General features: G+C 33.5%; 1 protein-coding gene and 1 long non-coding RNA gene across 5 annotated transcripts; both read right to left on the reverse strand.

The window, feature by feature from the left end:
• Positions 1-3985: 3985 nt before the first annotated feature.
• LOC111887341 (hypersensitive-induced reaction 1 protein) lies at positions 3986-6528 on the reverse strand. 4 transcript variants are annotated; one of them, XM_023883502.3, is made up of 6 exons: positions 6371-6528; positions 5539-5778; positions 5139-5259; positions 4966-5057; positions 4789-4885; positions 3986-4550 (listed from the first exon to the last, which is right to left on the reverse strand). In XM_023883502.3, exons 2-6 carry the CDS (start codon positions 5725-5727, stop codon positions 4192-4194), a joined length of 858 nt encoding a protein of 285 aa, XP_023739270.1. In that variant the 5' UTR covers positions 5728-5778; positions 6371-6528; the 3' UTR covers positions 3986-4191. The 4 variants fall into 4 exon arrangements, with proteins under 4 accessions (XP_023739270.1, XP_023739272.1, XP_023739271.1 ...); XM_023883504.2 differs by having other exon boundaries at positions 5539-5731; positions 6371-6527; XM_023883503.3 differs by having other exon boundaries at positions 5539-5807; positions 6371-6522.
• Positions 6529-10003: 3475 nt separating this feature from the next.
• On the reverse strand, positions 10004-11712 carry LOC111887351 (uncharacterized). The gene is made up of 2 exons (XR_002848736.3): positions 11412-11712; positions 10004-10872 (listed from the first exon to the last, which is right to left on the reverse strand). It is a non-coding gene; the product is annotated as an uncharacterized LOC111887351 (long non-coding RNA).
• Between the last annotated feature and the right edge of the window lie 11688 nt (positions 11713-23400).

Genomic DNA, 23400 nt, shown 5'->3' on the forward strand with positions numbered 1-23400 from the left:
ACTTCAATAACAATGAAAAGTTCATCAATCGTTTAGATGGATTGAATTACATCGCTCAATTATTCATTTTAACCTAATTTCGTGACAATCTCATTGTTCTTGTTATCATCATCATCTTCATCCTGATCAACCTACTTTCCCATTCAGTCATTTTTTATTTCATCTCAAATCATGTCAAATTATCTAATTCGTCTTCTTCAGATCCTTCATTCGATCATTCTCATCCTTTATATAGCGGGTTCCAAACAATTTGGTGGATCAGGATTTAGGGCTTGGAAGATAGCCATGAGTATCGCACTCTATGGTACAGAGAATGGTACTGTGATTTTTTTTCTTATATATTATTTTTGAAACTTATATTTTAAGCACTTTTACTTGGTTCAAAATTTTGTCTATCTTTGAATTGTCATATCTCTTTCACACTAGCTCCAAATTAGCTGGATTTTTTTCCTGCATATTCTACTCAATGCTAGTTACAACTTAGGCTTTGGAATCATTCTGATTCGACTCATACTGCTGATATACAGTCCCTTGAATAGGGGGCTGTTCGGGCCAAATTTTCAGCACAAATTGTTAATTCTTATTTTCTGATGCAGGATACGATTATTCAACATTCAAGAATGATTGAAGAATGCCTAGAACTTATTTTCATGGCAGATTCTCACAGAATGTAAGTGCCTAGAATTTGATTTCATGACATTCTCATAGAATATAATTTTTATCAAAGGTACATTTTAATGGTTGTAGATAGTAATTAAATTTTTATCTTCATACACTTTGGTTCTTGATCAATTGATTTGAGGATTACATTCTATTAGAATAAATTATAATTCTTTAATGTCTACTACATTTTATCAAAATTTATTGTTTTTATTCTCTTAGAATGCACTGGATTTTTTAATATTTGAAAGTTAATTATTGTTTTCTTTGTGGATTTAGGTCTTGAAGATGTTGCCATTGATGTGAAAAAGGAAAAAAAACATATAGAACGAGAGTATATTCTAACAGAATCTACTCTGCCAGAATATGTATTAATTAGTTTTTGTTGCATTTGTGATAAGAATGGTCGGAAGAATGGCTTGAAGAATACTATTATATTCTTTCAGAATGAAGAAGGTAAAGAATATTCAAAACCATTTTGCAAGAATAGTTAATTCTATCAGAATTTTTATTGTTGTATTCTATTTGAATGCATTGAATTGTTTAATTTTTGAAACTTGATTATCTTTTCTTTGTGGATTCAGGTTTTAAAGAGGCTAACATTGATGTGGAGAAGGAAGAAAACATATAGAACAAGAGTGTATTAAAACCAGAATGTGTTATGCTACAATGTATAAAGTGTTGCTTAAAAATAATATTCTTTCAGAATAGATTAGTGTTTTTGTTAGATTTTGATGTTTTTTTTTTATTTTTTTTTTTTCAGAATGTTGTTATTATTCAATGAATCACAATCATACAATGTAATTATTTGTTATGTTATTTAGTTCAAAATTTGATTTGTGTATTCTTTCAGAATGTATTTACTAGTTTATATGTGACATTCTATTATTCTGACAGAATAAAATCGGAAAATATATTTACTAGTTTATGGTTGACATTCTATCATTCTGACAGAATAAAATCGGATTTTTAAATTTGAATTAATTTAAAGTATTCAGATTTTTAATAAATAAAGGAATTAATCATCCCTAAAAATCCGAAAATTTCCTTTTTTAATATAGGTTAATTGACTAAAATGCCTTTATGCTGAAATTTTTGTGATTATATGGTAAATGCTATCATATTCTACTATCATAGTCCCTCAAATCATGACTTGATTATATTCCATCCGATGGTCCAGATCTGTGCATTCTGGCACATAATATTTAGTAAAAACAAAATAACCTAACCCTATATATATATATATATATATATATATATATATATATATATATATATATATATATATATATATAAACGATTATATATAAATAAAAACTATGACCTATGGTTTTTTCAAAAGAAATACATGTATAAATCAAGATTTTCAAAGCCTATTTTTTATTTTTTCATTTTTATTGTTTTCATTTAAAATAGTGAACTATGGTTTTACTTTCAAGACTCGCTACTGTCAAGAGTACTACCCCAACCCTCATGTTCCCAAGTTTACTTTAGTTTATCCGAACATGCACTCTACATCTCCAAACTGGTATTATAGCTAAAGACCTGATAACTCAATCAGTCACCGACAATGGAAATTTGGCAGGAAATCATGCAAAGACATTGGTCATTCTTCAGTCAGTTTCTTTTTGGAGACTGTGAATCCAACTCTTTAAACAAACAAAACCAATATTTTTGACTTTTAATTATTTCAAATTTGTGGGTGAACCAAGAAAGTTATTTACATCAATAACTTAAAATCAAGTGAACGATCTACCAATTCCAAATATGTGGATGTAATAATACAATCCACGTCTAAATTTTTCTTTGAATCTCTATTTAAATATGAAATTTTAACGGATAGTGTATTGAAAGAGAAATTGGTTCTGATGAATTAAAAAACATAGGTAGAACGGATGATATGTCGATTTACATGTAATGATTAGTTATATATCATCTCTCTTTTAAATTTTCATCGGGTCAACTTGACTGAAAAGTCTTTAAATTGTTTTATTAGAATTAACATGAAGATCTGCAGAAAGATGACATGTTCAAAATTTATTGATGAACAACTAATTCTGTACAACCAATAGTCTCATGAACATTTATCATAGAAGTCTTATTATTTATCTTAAAATATTTGTTCAATTTTAATCATATCTTGTGGTCACAGAAAGAAACCATTTTATGATTATTTTTTTTAAGACCCTCAATTTAAAATGTTAGAAATCAATCTCAAACTTATTAACGCGGCATATATAACAAGTAACAACCATACAATGTTTTCTCCACATCTTGAATATAATGGCTCACATCATTATCGTAGGCCATGATCTTTTAAATGGTAATGCGACATTTGTGGGGTATAGACATATCCAAGGCCACAACTTTTATGGTTGACTTTCTATCAACGTCAAAATTAGTCAAGACATTTGACTTTAAAAGGTTGAACATCCTTAATAAAATCACAAAGATTCCCATGTTAGTAATTCATTTCTCATATATTAGTTTTATTCTTTTTGGATTTTAGCATGTTTAGAAAACAAAAATAGCAAAAAAAAAAAAAAAAAAAAAAAACATAAAAATTTATCGTATAGAATCAAGGAATGGGAGAGAAGGGAAAATGGCAAGGCAACCGAAAAGGAAAAACATGAAAAGAAAGAGAAACACGAGGGCAGTGAGAATGGGGGCTGAGAAAAAGGCACGAAAAAGGCTAAAGATTAGAAGAAAACGAAGAACCGCAACAAGGTTGGTGGTAAGGGTGGAAAGGCGAAGAAGAAAAAGAATTCTCAAGATAAAAAGGATCCAAAAAAGCTAAAAAGTCGAGCTCAAGAGAAATTGATATGAATGATGTCTGCCTATGTAATCGTATAGTTAATATTAAAACAAAGTTGTAAACCTTCCAAATGACAATATGAAAATGGTAATTTGTATCTATATGTGTTGATGTTTGTCCTAATGATATCATGTGACATGAAAAGCAGGTACCAATGCTCATAAGGGAACCCGTCCACATTGGAATTTGAACTCTCAGACATTAGTTGTGCGCCTATAACCTTGTATAAGATGTAGATAAGGTAAACAACGGCTCATTAGCTGGTTGAAACAATTGTCTAAAACCCATAAAGAGCCCAATCTACAAACCATTAGGTGGCCGACACAACTGCCCAAATCTCATAAAAACCCAATCTATATTGGAATTGAAACTCTACACCACCTTGGAACCAACTAACGTGAGCATAAGCGTATTGCTTAAATTACAAATCTACCTGACTTGGGTTCAAGCAAGGGATGTATTAGAACAAATTAATGACACCATGGTGTACTCATTAAACTTCTAGATGAATACACACAAAAATCTTGCATTTTTATTTCGTATTTTCGTAAAAAGATGAACCCCATTCCCGAACATCCCAACAAGCAAACCCCATGACCGATATTTATTTTGTTTTTTTCATGAAGACTCAACCAAAACAAACATATAAACTATAGGCAAACGAATGCAAGAAACAAAACCATATACATATACTTGCACGATAAAGTTCGAAATCATTAGGTGGTGGCGGAACCCTGAAGAAGTCCATCACGTATCTGATTAGCGACCTCACGAACCGCACCCGGTCCATGAGGGATAAACACAGCCGATGATTTGGAAGATGCACCAATGTCCTTCATTGTGTCAAAATACTGAGTCACTAAAACCATGTCCATAACATCTTTTGCAGTCGTTCCTGGAACATTCACCGAGAACCCTAACACACTGTCTCTCAAACCGTCCACAATCGCCTGCCGTTGACGGGCTATACCCAATCCCGACAAATATTTTGACTCCGCCTCCCCCTCGGCTCTCTTGATTTGAAGAATTTTCTCCGCTTCTGCTTTTTCAGTAGCTGCCATCCTAAATCTTGCAGCTGCAGATAAAGTACTGTATGTCTGAATAAAGTGTTGTCTGGATAAATAATGGTAAAAAGGTATCTGACAAAATGACGTTACACGTGGAATATTGGATATTGTGAAATTTGTTTTTTGAAATGTAAGAATGAAATGGTTTATTTAGTCTAGAAAAGAAACAGACGTTATGTATACAATACTTTTTTGAGATAGACATCATTACACATTCAACAAATATATTATGGTTCAAAAATTTACCTGCGTTGATCTCATTCATTGCTTTCTTTACATGCTCATCTGGTTCTATATCAACAATCAATGTTTGAACTATCTCGTATCCATACGCAGACATAGCCTGCATTCAAGAATCAGGATTCCGATTCATCAATATTAAAATATGAAAAACTGATAATTTTATATATATAAATTAAAAACCTTTTCGAGTTCTTGCTCAACAGCCTTGGCAATTTCATTCTTTTGTTCAAAAGTATCATCCAAATTGTGCTTTGGTACAAAAGCTCTTATGACTACAAGTCAAGAACATGCCATATTAAATCAATCACAACAATATAAAAATATATTATCTGAAATTTGATGAAGGTATGTACCATCAAAAACATAAGCCTGGATTTGGGACTTTGTGTTGCTGAGTTTATAGAAGGCATCACTTGCCTTATCAGCAAGAGCACGGTATTGTATCGAAGCCACAACATTCACAAAAACATTATCCTGAAAAAGGAAAACAAGGACACTATTTCAGTTACACAAATGGGAATCAACCAAGATCCGAATATATTCCACAAAAAGGTTATTCTTCAAGCAACCACTGAACTGGCCCACACTGTTAGCATCATGTGACATGTAAATGAGGTATACAGTGGCCCACTAGATAGCTGGCATAAAAGCCCAATGCCCAGAAGGAAATATAAGTGAAGGCATGAGCATATCAAGATTTTGAATGGTTTTAAAATAAGGGGAATTATGGTAATTGAAGAGGGGGAATAAGACCTTTGTTTTGGTCTCACACTTTACATCCAACTGCTGAACTCTAAGAGAAAGATGACCAGCTAGTTGTTTTCCAAATATCCAAGGAACACAATGACATCCAGGCTCCAAAACATCATCAAATTTCCCAAATGATTCCTTGATAGCAACAGTAGATTGGTCTACTTGAACCAAACACAGTAGGTTTCCCATGATCCTACACCAAAGCCACTATAATTAAGAAAGACGCTTTTGCAGCCTCTACTGCAGAGAAATTTCCACAAACACCTTAGCTACGAATACAAGATTTCTCAATTTAAGACCTAAAAAAGATTTGAAATGATAACGACTCAAGAATGATCATTTAAACTCATCCAAACACTTAAAACCAAGCCATTAATCTAATGGGAAAATACATAACTGTGGCAAACAAAGAAACAAATCAATGAAAAGGAATCTTGATGGGGATATATATATATATATATATATATATATATATATATATATATATATATATATATATATATATATATATATATATATATATATATATATATATATATATATATATATACAAACAAACCCGAACCGGTTTTCCTTAATCCAAATTATGTTATCAATTAAGCCCAATAAACAAGTAATTTCGAAGCAATCACTACATATTTCCAGTAATATTCTTGATAACTTCCAGCAACACAAATTCTAAATTACCAAAGTCAAAAGAACTAATGGCATTAAAAGGTTCAGCGACAAGAAAATCAAGAAACCCTTTCGAAAATATCAAAACAGAAACCCCGCATGCTCATGGGTGCAAACATACGTCTATAATTTGTATACATCAAGAAGAAGGTCATACCGGGAGAGAGACGTTGAAAAGATGGAAGGTGGTAGCAAAAAACAGGGAACGGTTTCGGGTAACGAACGACAAATTTATAGAAGCAAGATTAGGAGAGATACAAATTTCACAAAGTACAAACAAACATCAGAACATCAGATGCAGCTGGCTTTTTAGTTTTTAGTGGACGACGAAGAAATCGAAAACTATGTCCACTTGTCCACTTCAGTGATATTTTATAAAAGTGGTCCTCGTATTTATTGACTTGTCCAATTCAAGTACACACTTTGATTTCTAGATCAACAACATAAAGTGGCCCTACGTTTCTAATAAATCCCATTTATTTATCCCAAGCCCTCAAAGATTGAATTTTTTGGCAACCGAAAACGGCCCACACCAAACACAAACAGTCCTCTTGGCAAGATTTGCCGTTATGATAATTAAATTAATGGAAAAAAATATGATACCGAAAAAAAAAACAGTCAATAATTTAATAATTTGTTAATTTTTTTTGTCACTCTAATAAATCGGACATTCTTGTAGTGTAGCTTGGTTCGGTTATGGTATTTTACATCCTGATTGCTTCTTCATCAATTTACATGTGAAGTTGGATTAGAAATATATTTTGTTCTTGTTTAACAATTAAATTACAAATATGATATTTTAAACGTATTGTTTGAAATTATACTGGTTGCTTATAGGTGGGACATCGACAGACAAATGGAACATAAAACGATCATTTTGCAGTTACAGATCTTTGTGTAGACCCCTGATAATTCATCGATCTTTGTAGTTCTTCAAGGGTAAAATTGTCCTTCAAAGATATGTTTTTAAAAAGGAAAACTCTGATGTTTTAATTCTAAAATGCAGGTTGCCAGGCCCAGGAATATTGCTGTTGAGTTGCAACCTTTCTACTAAAACTATTTTTGTTTTAAGGGTAAGTACCTACAGCCTTGAATGTCATATTCAATCTATATATAGCTTAAGGTGTTCCATATAAAAGTTTATTAATGCAAGAAGTGATAACTTACATTCATTTATCTGTTTATTACAACATATACTACTTTCATTTTTTTCTATTATAACATCTTACTTTGAAAAATCTATGCAGGTATTGCAATATAATCCAAATACAAAGCATTTATTATTGCTATAAATGATCCTACTTTGATTGAATTTATAGACTAATTTCTATATGATTGAATCAAAAGAGATGATTACAAGGGTTTCTTGGCTTTCGAGAGGCCAAGTCTCCCCAAAAGGGCGACTTCTACTCAATATGTCAAAGATAGATGACCGACAAACCTAAACTTATATTTAAGATAAGCTAAACCGAGCCAACTAGGAGAGTTATCAAATTGCCCCTTCTCTAATCTTTTATTACATACCTGACACTTCTACTTATTTCCCTTAGAGCTACTAAGAAGTATAACAACACCCTACTTTGAAAAAGCTTAAAATTCCAACGCAAGAAACTAGGAGGGTGCTATAATAAAAAAAAGTAAATAAAGTAGGTTGCTATTTCGTGCATCTAGCGCTATATCTAAAAATAAGAAAGACATTGCTATATCTAGTTCATGAGCTGCTAACACTAAATGAAAGTACATTGCTATTTCTTGAACAAGTGGTGTCTATTAGTGTAGAAGATCTCATACCCACAAGCTTAGATACTTCATTAACATTAGATTTCTTATGGATAATTTGTCTGGTATAAACAAATGCAAGTCGGGATCTGTTGAAGAAGATGAAATCATTAAAATATTGGAAAAGTTGCAGGGAAGTTTGTGTATTGATAAGGATGTTTTTTCAGCAGCTGCTGAAGCTGTCAAGGCCTCGATGCACAATTTATTGATTAAAAAACAGTATTCGTCTAAAAGACAGGGATTACAAAAAGAGGACGAAATGATGTAAAGGGAATAAGTTATATTCACCGGTAATGTTTTATTTAATTTATGTGTGTTTTAAGCCATTTGCTTTAGAAATTATCGATTTAAAATTCTGTTTAATTGAGTTATTTGGGGTTGGAACTTGGATCATTGGACACATGTTGATATAGAACCTAGTTTTATAGTTATAGGACCATTTTTTTAAATCATATTATCTTCTCTTTCTGTGTCCATGTTGAAAAAACCAGCAATGGTTTTTTTTTTTTTTTTAGAATTCATTCTTAATTAGAATGGATTTTATATTATTTTCCTATTTCAATTGTCTAATGCCTTGGTTGGTGTCACGAAGTTTGCATTTACACATTTCTAGCATAAGACAACTGAAATAGCGACTCTATATTAACTTTTAAACGCCTCATCTATATGGATATATCAAAATTATAATTTTATCATTGACATGTCAAAAATGGAAAATGAATAAGTAGAATTACAATTTAGTGGTGTTTGGGATTCAGTTTTGAAAATAACTTATTAGTTTTTCAAAAATCAAAAAGTGTACAAAACTATTTGGTAAAATAAAAATGTTTTTCAAAATAGTTTTTTAATACCTCTAAAAATGAGTTTTTAAGAAGTTACACGATTCTTGCTTTTTGAAAACAATTTATAACTTATTTAAATAAAAAGACTATAAACGCTCCCCATTAAATAAACCTATCATCTTTATAAAAATCTTCTTCAACCTTCCGTTCTCGGATATGAGTTCACGCCTTTGATTTTTCTTCAAACATATCTTTCTTTGTCATTTAATGTATATAAATCAATCCAAATACTTTTTAAAAAAAAGTTTATCAACTTATAGTTTTTTGTCGGCACTAATTTATCAACTTACATGAATGGTCCCTATGGTTTGGGGTAATTTGCATGTTTGGTCCTTAACTTATTTTTTTAACTTGAAAGATCCCTCATGTTTGTTTTTGTTGCGCGCTTGGTCCCTGTCTTACATAAAAAGACTATTTGGTCATTGATTTTTTAATTTATTTAAATAAACACACCCCAACCCCAACCCCACCTCCACTTCACATTACCTTACTTTATTTAAATAAATTAAAAAATCAATGACAAAATAATATTTTTAGGTAAAACATAGACCAAGCACACAACAAAAACAAATTGTAAGGACCTATGGTGTTAAAAAAATAAGTTAAGGATCAAACGTGCAAATTACCCCAACTATAAGGACCATTCGTGTAATTTACTCAAAAGAAAACTTAATTTCATCACCACATAAGCTAATAAAGATCTTTATCAAAAAAATGTAGTTGATTAAAACTATTAAGTGTGGACAACGGTCATGTTATAACATGAAGATGATGTTCTCATATTATTACATAGTGTTAAAAGGAGATAAATAGTGAGAAAAAGAAAAAAAAATGATTTGATTGGGTCATAACACCACACTTGATAAGACAAAGTTGGGACGGTGTTCTAACCGTTTTTAGGATGTCACGTCATAATAACGGTTGTCCACTCCTATTAGCCTAAGTAATCCCAAACACCTTTGTTTTATTATGATAACATGGCTTTTATTATTTGGACTCACATAACATAAGCCAACTCATTTTGCTTTGTTTTGCCATCTTTAGCATTAGTTACATGCAATTGTGTTTCAATTTGGATTGCAACAAGTCGGGTTTGGGGTTGGGAATGAGTTTTTAACACAATACATCTTTGTGTATCTACGTACAAACAAGCAAGCGTCAAACGTCCCTTTAATTTAACATTACAGGGCTAATATATAGATTGTGCATTCAAAATATTGGTATCCGCCAATCCTTTAAAGCAGTATCATTCTATTATATTGACAAAAGCCCAAACTATTTATCAACCAATTGTCATGCAAACAGTAATTTTCAGATACTTCCGTAGATGACTTCTCAAGTTTAAACGTTTAAACCCTGCCTGCCTAGTGCCTACTATTTCTGGCAATGTCTTGTCTGGTCCCTAAATAGCAAACATGTGCAAGGCACATGACCATGGCCTTATCTTAACTAATGTTGTTTGTTTACTAAATTATTGACTACATCCATATACATCAATTATTTTGGATTTCAGCTGCAACATCCAAACATTTAAAATAAACCTACTCTTAGACAATTTTTGCAATTTACTCTTATCCTTTTTTGGTGACCACAAAAAAAAAAAACTGTTGATTTTGTTTCATTGACATTAGTAACGCAGTATGATGGGAAATTAGAGTAGGTCAGTAGTCATGCATGCTTAAACATTTTCATGCTAAGCCAGTACAAGTATACAGCAACCAGAAGCACCGGAAGTGTCAAAGGCACCAAGAAGCAATAATGCCTGTTGTGTTGCATCATCAGAAACCGAACCTTGGGATTTAATTGTTTTTAAACAAAAAACATGACATGGTAGCCATACCATACCTGTCATTTTGTATTGCAAAGATAATATCCGAATGAGGGACTAGTTTTGATATAAAGAAACCCACCAAAGAAAGTCGACCCAAATATAACCAACAATCCTCCCCAAAACACTCTCTCGTTGCCACTTATAAATCCTAACATCATCATCATCACATAATTAATTCCCCAATCCTCTCAACCAAAACCCTACTTCCTGCATAAATATAGAAATGATTTAATATATAGATTACATATGAGATCAATTGTATGGGAGAAATTAACTAACTCTATATTTTTTTTTAACTATTAGGAATATATCAAATAAATTTATGTCATCCAATGCTAGAAGGATAACAATCTTCCACCGGAAGTAAGGTTTTTTTTATAACATCTACTATCATTATATGGCCTAGATTTGATAAATAGTAAAGGGCAATCCCTATGTATACGATCTTGGTGGGTGACTAATTTTAATTAACTTTTGATGTTAATAAATGGAGTTTCATTTTAGCTAAAATAATTAAGTAAATCAAAGGAAACTTGCTTAGATGCAATCCCATTATCCCAACTATCTTCGTGACAATTTCTAACAAACCCAACAAATAATTGTACTAGAAAATGAATTAAAGTTATAACTTATAACATACTAAAATCGACAGATCTCACATTCTTTCAAAAAGAATTTGACGAAGAGGGCAAACATCAGCAAATTCAAGAATCTAGTGAGAGGTGTAGAAAGATCCGTGTATTTACCTTGATGTACTGAAATGGAGCTGATGACGATAGCAGGTAGGAATGGTGATGATGACGATGGTCGGAGGTAGGAACACTGAAGACGGAGGCGGTCGGAGGTATAATAGGCGAAGAGGACGGCGGTTGGAGGTATGAATGGTGAAGACGCCGGTGGTCGGAGGTAGAAATGGTGTGAAGACGACGTCGGCGGTAGGGAGTCGCGGGTATGGCCGTACGGTGTCGCGGGATCAAAAATGGAAATTGAGAAAGTGAGGCCGTGTGTTTTTAGATTTTGAATGAAAATGAACACAGGCAAAAGTGTTTCTAAACATGTAATTTATTTATTTTTGTTTCCTTGTCTTTGTTATTATTATACTAGGTTATAATCTAGTGTAGGTGTTATAATTAATAATACATTCACAAAATGTTGTTTTTTGAAAGCTTGAATGTTTTGTCCGTAACTATATAATTATTTATTATTATAGAATCGATCTTGAAAAACATAAAAACTTCGGTATTTTACATCTAAACGTAGTTCTAATTTTTCACTTACTCTATTAGTTTTCACATTGTTGTTAGAAACTTAACATGAGCTCAAAGTCTGTACTATCTTAAAAAAATTAAAACTATCCGACAAGTTACAATGAACATTGGATAAATTATAGATGCCAATTGTCGATATATACAAAAATGGAAACACATTCACTGAAAATAAATTAACTTGTGGACATGTACTTCTGATCCTTATTTCTTTGGTCATTAAACTTGAAAGATCATTGATGAAACCATTGTATCTTTCTAAATTGATTCATACATATTAAGAACCTCCGCCCCATTTAGGTTATTAAAAATAGTCATTAAGTAATGACGAACCTCTTCACATTCCTATTAAAATAAATTAGGAAATGTGGTCCTTAACACAAAGGTCCCTTAATTGGAGTAACACCAATTCATAGTTTTTTTTTATCTTATCTATTTTAGGCTTCCTAAGTCCTGGAAAACATACCCCCAAGAGGCCAAGACTTCCCAATAGCTTCTATATTTCAAAAAGAAAGTTTAATAAATCAAGATCCGCTGAAAAATATATTTCACCATTTTTTAAACATATGCTATTGAGTTCATGCTCCGTATTGGCTCCACATTTGATATTAGTATCTTGGATATAATATAACATTAACAACAATATCTAATAAGTTAAATGATTGTATGAGAATTAAAGACCACATTATAACATTTAAAGGAATTCAATTCCACTTCCTCTTTTAAAAGACCAAAATACCCCCATTATCAAAGAAAGTTCAAATATGCAATAAAAAAGACAGAAAGCATATTTGTTCCTCGTTGTTTCCAATAAACCAGCATTCCACTATTCTCTATCTACACAAACTTCTTATAAACACAACCAATCATTTTAACATAACTAAATATGTGGCTATGAAAAATAATAATATTGTAAATAAACCAACCTTGAGTTTGTGAAGCACGTGCAACTTCAAATTCCATTTTTAGAAAATCAAAAATCATTTTATCATAGTCTCTTATAAACCACACCGTTACCATCATTCTGACTTTTGTTTTCACCACTTCTCCGGAATCCTCCATTTTGCAAATTATGAAAGTTTCAAGGTAGACTCATAAGTAAAAAAGCAACGACATCAAGAGGTAATAACTAACTTAAGTGTCAAAGAGACTCAAAAGACGTATATAGACACATTAGAAGGTTAATAAACATATATTTTGTTTCAACCATTTTGTCAAACAGATACTGTGCAACATCCTTAAAAACTATCATGCCCAAATCATACATTGCTCAATCAAAAGGGATTCTAATTCACAGAATGTTTATGGCAGACTTTAGAGTAATAAGCTGATATAAATCTCCTTTTATAATGTTTGATGTATATCAAACTTCGATTTGACTGGTCGTAGGCCCAAAACGGAGATCCGTAGCCAAAGTTATGGTCATTTCCGTGAAACCCCTTTTGTCACACAATCGTGGGCCTCTAGGAACGCAAGTGCCTAATCCTCCACACTAGGGCCCACATCATCCCCTCCTGGGTAGACAAAATTCGACTCCGAGTGTGCACCATGGTCATCATCTGAAGAATCCCCATAATAAGGAACCAAATGTTTTACATTGAAAACATCAGAACAGCGAATGTGGCTTGGCAACTGCAGACGGTAAGCATTGGAATTTATTTTCTCCACAATCTCCACTAGTCCAATCTTCTTGACTAAAACCTTGTTGTACTCACCAACCAAAAAACAATCTTTAGTCAAGACAACCCAAACAAAGTCACCTGCTTCAAAATCAACTTGTCTGCGTTTTTTATTTGCATGTTGCTTGTACTTGGAGTTAGCTCGGACCAAGTTTTCATGAACAACCTTATGAACACCATGCAGTCCTTCAACAAAATCCCACACTTTCTTTGGAAGAACCCTAAAACAGGCAGCGACATCAAATCAAGTGGTTCCCATGGCTGAACAGAATAGACCACCTGGAATTGGATAAATCATGTACTTCGGTTGATAGCATGATTATGAGAAAACTTAGCTTGTCAAAGCTTCTGATCCCATGCCTTCACATGATCACCCGGCTAAACACTACAAAAGATTATCGAGTTATCGATTGACAACTTCTATTTGGCCATCCGTTTGAGGATTATATGCACTAACAAAATTGAGCTGAGTGTTCACCATTTTCCACAAGCTGCGCCAAAAATGACTCAAAAACCTAATATCTTGATCTGAAACAATAGAAGACGACAATCCATGCGAAAGGTAGACGTATCGAAAGAATAACTGAGCCACATTAACTGCATCAGTCGTGTTTTTGCAAGGAATAAAGTGCATCATCTTAGAAAAACAATCAAAAACCACAAAGATTGAATCATTGTCCCATTGAGTACGTGGTAAACCCAACACAAAGATTGAATTATTGACCCGTTGAGTACGGAGCCTCGTAGCGAAAGTTATGGCCATTTTTGTGAAGCCCCTTTTGTCACACGATTGTGGGCTTCTAGGAACGTAAGGGCCCGATCCAATTATCCCTTGGATATCAGGTCTAAGTGCTTGGGAAGTACTAGAAGGATTACCGGTGGAGTAAGAGCGTTGTACTCGAGGGTTGTAGTGATTGGATTGTTCTCAAGATGATACCTTCAAGGAGTGGACCGAGAAGACAAGGTATATAAAGATTAGGAATGTCGTGAGAGGTTGTGGGGTAGTTAGCCGAAGCGGACTTCGAGGACGAAGTCTAGTTTAAGTGGGGGAGATTTGTAACACCCAGAATTCAAAAGACCTAGAAAGGAAAGGAAAACCTCAAGATCAGAAGGAAACTTGTTGAGTAAGTGGGATGACTCGACAAGTAGGAGCATATTTTGGCCCGCGGGTTAAGTGACCTACTCGGCGAGTTGGAGGACCAACTCGACGAGTTGGTCAGGGTTGGGAAACCCTAAATCTGGGACTTGGTGCCCTATTTAAACATCTTATTCTCCTCCTCTTGGTTCCATTCCCAACCCCCAGTGTCCAGAACTTAACCACGAAACCCTAGAGCCTTTTGAGAGTGTGTGAGCCACCCTTGAGTGTTTTATGTGTTCTTGAAGGATAGAAGAAGAAGAGGAAGCTTGAAGGTTCAAGGAGAAGGTTTTGGATCCAGTGATTTCATTCTAATCTCATCACTTTTTGGTAATCAAGCTCCTAACTTGCCTTGTAGTTTCTTATATCTCTTTATGGTCCCCTTTTATGGGGTTTTTTTTCCAAGAAGTATGATTCATGGGTTAAGGATGTCCCAAGTTGATGATATCTGAAGTCATTGAGGGTTGTGAAGGCATAAAGGTGCAAAATTTATGCCATTAGAGTCCCATGCAAACTCTAAGGATGCTAGTATGGCCTTTTAACCCCCAAAGGGCCATGCATGGAAGTAAAGTTCAGGACTTTACGTGATTATTGGGTGACTAGGGCCTGGATCTTGATTCCCCTGCTGTGGATTGGAGTAATATGGGTTTTGGTCATAGATTTATCTCTTAAAGGGGGCTAAGGTTTTGGCTAAACCCATTAACAAGGATTGGGAGTGGGTATAGTTGGAAACTTTACCCTTAAGGGGTCATTTCCAGCATGTAGACGAAGTTTGGGGTCTGGATCTAAAGTGTAGGGGCTTAATCTATTAATATGGTCCAAACAGAATGAGGGACTCGAAGAGTCCAGGAAGGGAATCAACGAGTCTGAGGGCTGACTTGATGAGTTGATTCGATATATCGCGACCATGAGTAGTCAGGGAACTCAACGAGTAGGGGGTGAGTCGACGAGTTGGATCACGATTTCAGGATTCTGATTACTGGAACTCAGTGAGTTGATGGAGCAACTTGGCGAGTTGAGTCAACTCGTAGCGTTGAATTTGACAGTTGACTTTGACTTAGTCCAAGGTTGACCTAGTTTGACTTTGAGGACATTCTGGGACTAAGTGTCATGTTGTTACTGATAGTTCGGGGAGCCGAAGGAGCAACAGTTCGAGGAATTGCCAGTTTGCAGCAGAGAAGTATCGGCACGACTTTAGTAGTGCAAGGTGAGTCTCTTCACTGGGTGCATAGGTCTAAGGCCACAATTCCGGCCCATTATGTTTGGGTATAGTAGGAAGACTCGGGGGTTCGCCCTAGGCATTGTATGTTATATGTTTCGGATCACGATCCAATGTCGGGCGAGGCCCGAGGAATGTTAGTATGCTAGAGGTCTTTGTGATTCTTGCATGTGTCGCTACGATAGGTTCCGGACCAAGGTCCGATGCCGGGGAAAGCCCGAAGTATGTTTATATGGTTGTATGTCCGGAATAGGGTCCGATGTCGGGGCAAGCCCAAGGAAGATTTATATGTGCATGTTAGATTATACTTGTTGTCTTTGTGATACTTGTATGTGTCTGTTAGGGAGGTGAGTGTGTGCGAGGTCCCGTATCTCATCACTAGCTGAGTATGGACGGGTTTCCATATCTCAATATTAGAAAAGTAGGGGCGAGGCTCGTGATAGGAGAGAAGTGAGTGTGGGTGGGATCCCATATCTCACCATCAGCAGGAGTGTGGACAGGGTTCCATGACTCAACAGTAGCAGACCAGGGGCGGGGCCCAAGTTAGACGAGACCTTAGATCAGGAGTACATTAGAGTACAGTATATTTATATGATTGTATATGTATATCAGGCGAGGCCCAGAGACAGGCAGGGCCTAAGAGAGACAAATCTGTATACCGAGCGGGGCTCAAGGCCTGATGTCGGGCGGGACACGATGCGGGAGCAAGTCCGATGCCGGGAAAGTCCCGATGCAGCGGACCGGGGGGGGGGGGCAGTACGTAATTATGTGTATGGTATGTGGTAGTAATGGGGAACTCACTAAGCTTCATGCTTACGGTTTCTAGTTTTGGTTTTAGGTACTTCCGGTAGCGGAGGGAAGAGCTCGGGATGACTACATTGCACACACCAAGAAGTTTAGCCTAGATGTTTTACTCTGATAGATTGAACATGTTTTAAATTAATACTCTGTTTTGAGAAAAACAACTTATGTTCATGGAAGAAACGAGTTGATAATTATGGTTTGTTTAATGATTTAAAAATAAAAATTTTGGACCGTATTTTTGAGATGTTTCATATAATATTAGTTTTAATAGTTATTTGATAGTTTTGAAGCAATATAACAAGATAAGTTGTAATTGTTTTTGGTGATTGAATACTAGAGATTTGTTTATGAGTATGTGTACTACATTCTTCAATTATTTGTTCTTGTGTTTGGTTTTCCATGTTTACTTCCTGAGTATTGATTTATTCAAAGTACCAAAGTTATTCATGCTTTTAGTGAGTAGGCAAAGATTTAAGACTGTCATGGATAATGGTAGATTATCCATAAGGATTGGACATGGAATATATATTGTTGTTGTTACCTATGAGTGCATAAATGGGATTACAAGTATTAGTTAAACTCATGCTTAGAGATTAATTCATGGGTTTAATCACGAGTAAATATAAGACGATAATATTATATATTCTTCAAATGAAGATACATAAGTTATTACAAGCGTGTTATACATTGGTATTACGTAAACACATCCGTAATTTGATGTTGTAAAACATAGTTCCATGTATGGAACGATTTATTTGGGCCCCTCAGTGATTTGATGGCCTGAACAACTATAAAATGACCCATAGGGTTACAATTTTTGACAACTGTCCCTTGAGAAGCCTATGCCGAAAATTCCACCTCACACACACACACACACACACACATATATATATATGTGTGTGTGTGTGTGTATATATATATATATATATATATATATATATATATATATATATATATATATATATATATATAGTAACGCCTGTGCTTCTGGGCTTGTCATTAATATTGATATAATAGTCTAGGTTAACCTTTGTAACCCGTTTTGAAATAATAGAAGTGTATTATTTGAGTATTATGTGTTTTGTGCTTAACTGTGTGACTTAATTGAATTAAGTATGAAAATAAGCGTCAAAATAAAATGTTAGATAAAGCCAATATCTATGGATAATGTTGTAGTAGTTGAAACGGGGTTTCTGAATATATAAAGAATGCCGAAATCCGAGTTATAACGAAGAAGTTATGACCTGTCGAAGTTTCACGACAGAATCAACAAACGCTGAATGACGTAAAAAGTGAAATTTACCTTAGAGCGATATTTAGCCTTAGCGATCTAAATGAAAGTCGTAGAGTTCGTTAAACCGAGAGCGTGCATAAAAATATCGTCAAAATCTGACTTCGTATGAGGAAGTTATGATTTTCTGATGTTTCGACTTAGTAGTATGCAACCCGAATACTCGATTTGAGACCGAGTGGTTTTTAGTCGAAACAATCTAAATGAGAATCGAAGGTCTCGTTGATAGTAGTGCATTGGTGAAAAGACAGACGAAAACGGACGTCAGATGAAGAAGTTATGAATTTATAACGGAGTTTTCTTGTCTCGACCTACTAAAAATAAATAATAAAAATGATTTCAAAATTAGCCGATGGAGTCTAAACGAAAGTTGTAGAGCATAGTCTCACTTACGCGTGGATATAAAGAACGTCGAAAACGGAGTTCGTATGAAGAAGATATGAATTTCCGAAGTTTTTAAATGATTAATATTTATTAATTAATCTTTAATTCGGATAATATCTGAATGAGTCATTGATCTGATCCGAACTACGCCCAGTGTAGTTGAGTACGCCCATCGTACCCCGATGCATGCACTGCCTCGCACTCAAGAGCTCCGATGACGCATGCAGTGACGTTTCGCAGCACGCCCCGCGTAGAGCATTACGCCCAGCGTAATGCGAGGCTTCAGCCTCTATAAAAGGCATGCGAGGGTAGACGAGATCTTTTGCTCCATTCTTTCTTTCTCTCGTGTTTTTACCCCGTTTTGCATGCCATAAATATCCCAAAGCCCCGGTATCATTCCCGAGCCCCGAAGCAAGTCCCGAAGCCTCGAAGATCCCGAGAAGTGAAATTCCCGAGCCGAAGCTCTGCCCGCGAGAAGCCAATTTTTGTAAAGATCTTCCAGATCTACCGAAGAATACTACTTCTACAAGTCGTAGTGTTGTCTGATCATCTTCTGATCAAGTGAGTGTGTAGTTACCTTCTTCTAATGCATAATTATGAAATATATTATACGAAATACGTGTTATGTGTATATTTTGTTGTTATATGTGTGAATGTATATTCACTTTCTTCTATCTCATAGATATGATTTATTCTCTATGAAATACGTGTTATGTGTATGTGTCTCATATGTTGTTTTGGAATGTGTATTGAATGAGAATGATATACAGGTTTTAAACTATGTATAAAAATATATATTTTTATCTACTAATATGTTGGGTAGAACATGGGTAGATAGTTGATGTGTGATAAACAGATGAGAGGCCTCGATGTTGTTGTTGATCTAGTTAGTCAGGCGAGTATGAATAACGACCACAGACTCTTTCTAAACAGTCCAGTGGAATGCTAGCAGGCAAAGATTAATCGTTAGACGTCTTTTATTTGGTCGGATAGTGCCTATGGACAAATATGGGATTAATCAGGGTCTAGTTGAGATTTTACAACACTGAATATGAGTAAAATGTTCGTCTATTTGGAAGATGGAGACGACGAGCCTCACTTTTAGACGGTGCCGATCAATCCCGATCGGCTTATGAAGTTCCTGCTCATAAAAATTAAAAGTATATATAATGACTTAATTCAATCCAATCTTGGGTATAGTTAATGTGGCCACATATTTCTTACTTGTATCAGAGTTATACTGATAGACTAATATCATATATAATTTTCAATTTCATACATGATTGTTTTTCAAGAGCCCAATTTATATATGAAACAAACGGCATGGCCCATATCAAAACAATTTCATGAAAATATACCATATCAATATAATCTACAATTTCATGAAAACTATATTGCAAATTTATTATCTATTACTAAAATGTTTCACCCTCATTTATTTATATTTCTCATGGCGTTGAAGCATATTTTAATAAAATGCAAAGATGTTATATTTTATTTTTTAAATTTATACAAGTTGTTTTTGAGATGAAACATGTAATTATATTTCATTTTGAAACCGATGGCAAAAGCGGATGCTTCTCCAATGTTCTTTGAGGATGTATATAATCATAGAGAATCATTTTGAGTTGGGTGACAACCTTCGATGTGATGATGAAATTATGTAAACCATGATCAAATCCTGTCTCTATTCGTTCTTCAAACAGGTCCATTAAATTGGTTAAAATCTCATCTTTAGCCTCATCTAGTATACACAACATTTGTGTTAGGGCTTCAAAAAAATCTCAACCGAGATAGGGGTAGACGAAAATAATTTGTGTAAGTAGAAGATAACCCAAATCAATGAAGACACGCATGGAGAGAAGACATACACAATTGGGGAATGTGCAAACCTAAACATCGTTAAACCTAAGCCAGAAGTCAACCATCCTTAGTCGGCTTTGTGCGACACTGTTCAAGTGTTCATAAGCCACACGTAGATTAATATTATATATAATATTTTTAATCGATAAACTTGTATAAATAATTTGTGTCTGTTATATAAATTGAGAAAATAATATATAATATCTTTTAAAACTATAAAAATAAAGCAAAATTTTAAAAGCCTTGTTATAAGTAAAAGGACAATTTAATATGTATGCTATATAAGCTTTATACAACAAATTAAAACCTAGATTATGATTATAAATATATAGTTTGGTAGTGTTGGAGCCGAAACGAAATATTATAGGTAACATACATAAATTTTCGGGGTAGCATACTAAAAAAATTGCACTATACAAAAAAAATTCTCATAAGAATTCCACTATGCTTGAAAATTTGAGGGGTACAAGAGACTACCCCAAGACACCTAAATAGATCATCCCTGTAGTTTGGATGAATTTATATACATTTTAAAAATACTATATTGACTTTAAAAAATACCGTTAAATTCATATTTCTTAACATAAACCATGTTGATATTACAATTTATCTATACATATTATACTTTTCATCTAGCAAACTTTAATTCTCTTTTCATTGCTTTTAAGAACAGGAGTTGATATTGGAGTTGGCTAACACTTGCTTTAATTGTCCACTACAAAAAGAATCTATATAGAATCGTATATACCCGTTTTAATATTAGAATATGTTTTGGTTGATACTTATAGTTAGTAGTTGAAAACTGAAATATTTAAGTACGATGAGGATGAGCGTTTGGACTAGGGATGTTATTCGGTTTAGAACAAGACAAAATCACATCGGATCTGAATAAACCGAAAACGGAATAAGACTGATCGGAGAAACCGAAAATCGGAACAATTAAACCAATACGGGTCCGGTTCGCTTCGGATATTAATTAGTTTGATTCGATTGATACCCGAATAAACCGAATAAAACAAAAAAGAACCAAATATTAGTTTAAAAAAAAAGAACTAAATATTAATTAGTTTGATTCGATTAAGGACCAAATAAAACAAAAAAGAACCAAATAAAACCGAAAAGAGTCGGATAAAGTAAATATTAGTTTAAAAAACAACTTTAATACCCTCTTTTTAGGAGCATGTATCTCATTGAATATACAATCAACAATGCATGTAAACTATGTAAACAATATTTTAAATTGTGCACTACAATCCGAAAAAAAGTCGGTCAAATCGGATAAATAACGAAAACGTTAAGACAATTCAAATTTGGCCTAAAATTTTGCAAACATGTTCAAACAAAAAAACTCAGCTTCAATATCCCGTGTTTAGGAGTTTGTATCTCATTGAATATATATAACCAAAAATAACATATAAACAGTTTTAATTTGTGAACTACATATTGGAAAAAAATCAAGCAAATTAGAAATATAATGAAGACACCATGACAATTCAAAGTTGTCATAAAATTTTGCAAACATGCTGAAAGTAATTAAAAAAAACAATGTATAGCTTATTCGGGTTTAGTTCCTTTAGAACCAATTAAGCAGTTATTCAGGTAACCCAAAACGAACTATTCAAGAACCGAATAAACCTAAAACACATCATGTAAGTTTTATTTATATAGAAGTGTTTTTATAAAATCATGTAAATTTCAAAAATATAAAATTATATAAAATGATATCCAAATCAATGCTTAAAATGAAACATAAAAAGACTTAAAATGCTTTTAAAAGTTTTAAATAACTTTTGAATTACAAGTATTTTGTTTTAAAATAAAATTTTGAAATTTGTATCTCAAAATTTTGTTATTTAACTCAATTTAAGAAATAATAATAACTAAAACATTCTAAAAGTTATTCACAAAATATGTCCTCCTTAATGTTTTTTAGTGTCTACTAATCAATTTTAGCGTTACTATTTTTTGGAAAAGTATATTATCATTTTTTATTTGAAAATGTAATGTTAATATTTAAATCTAAAGATACAATTATATTTTCTCATTCTTTGTAGTTAATACATGAATAATCTGTGTTGATGATTTTAGTGTTATCTGATTTTATGTGATTGAAACTATCATGTAAGCCAATGGGCTTATTGTTTGTATTTTATATTATATGTTTGGTGAATACGAAGTACATACATATATAAAATCGAATTATAAGCCGGTACGACAGCCCCTTGTAGGGTCGTAGAGGCAGAGCCCCTGACGATGGTCCCTAATCTAGTGGGTGATTATAGTAAGATTGTCAAATCTTGTTAGTTTTGGAAACCATTAATTATATCATTAATTTTGAGATTTGTCTAACTAATTTAGAAGATTAAACCATAATTTGTTATGTATATATACGACTCATCTTTTGAGTCGTAGACAGAACCTTTTCTTTAACTTTTTTTCTTTTTAAATGAACTCAGAATTCTTTGACTATTTGTAAACCTACACGATCCATAAGTGAAAATAATATCGGTTCGAAAAGTAAACATACACGATCCATAAGAAATCCGGTTATCCACTATCACGATACTCATATATCCCCCAACATTATGAGATTGTTTGCATGTTTAATCCTTCAATCGTCTGAAATCAACTTCATATGATAATCTTAAATTGATTTGAGCGAGAAATACATGATTTTAAAAATCGACTTCTGATACCAGAAAGGGTTACGGTGAAGATGGCAAGGCTTCCGGCCAAACCCGTCATCAAGTGGTTCTCAATCAAATCCATGTCGGTCAAACCCACCGTCTCAAACCATTTCATATTCTTTTCTAGTAAGCTTTCGACACCGAATGAATAACCACATAAAAAATTAAAACAACAAAAACAACTATACAATAATTTTATAGTTATCCTCAATGATATATTTGAACCACGAAAATCAATCATGATATTTTGTAAACCTTCTTATCATTGATGTTTGATGATTTACTCCTAACTTGATAATCCTATAGATGAGATATAAAACCGACATGGTTTACTTTAAAATTTTCATTTAATAATATTTAATACATTATAAGATCCGCAGGGTGGGGGAGTATGCTATAAAAAACGAC

The sequence above is a fragment of the Lactuca sativa genome, chromosome 1 (assembly GCF_002870075.4).
Source record: "Lactuca sativa cultivar Salinas chromosome 1, Lsat_Salinas_v11, whole genome shotgun sequence".
Taxonomy (NCBI): domain Eukaryota; kingdom Viridiplantae; phylum Streptophyta; class Magnoliopsida; order Asterales; family Asteraceae; genus Lactuca; species Lactuca sativa.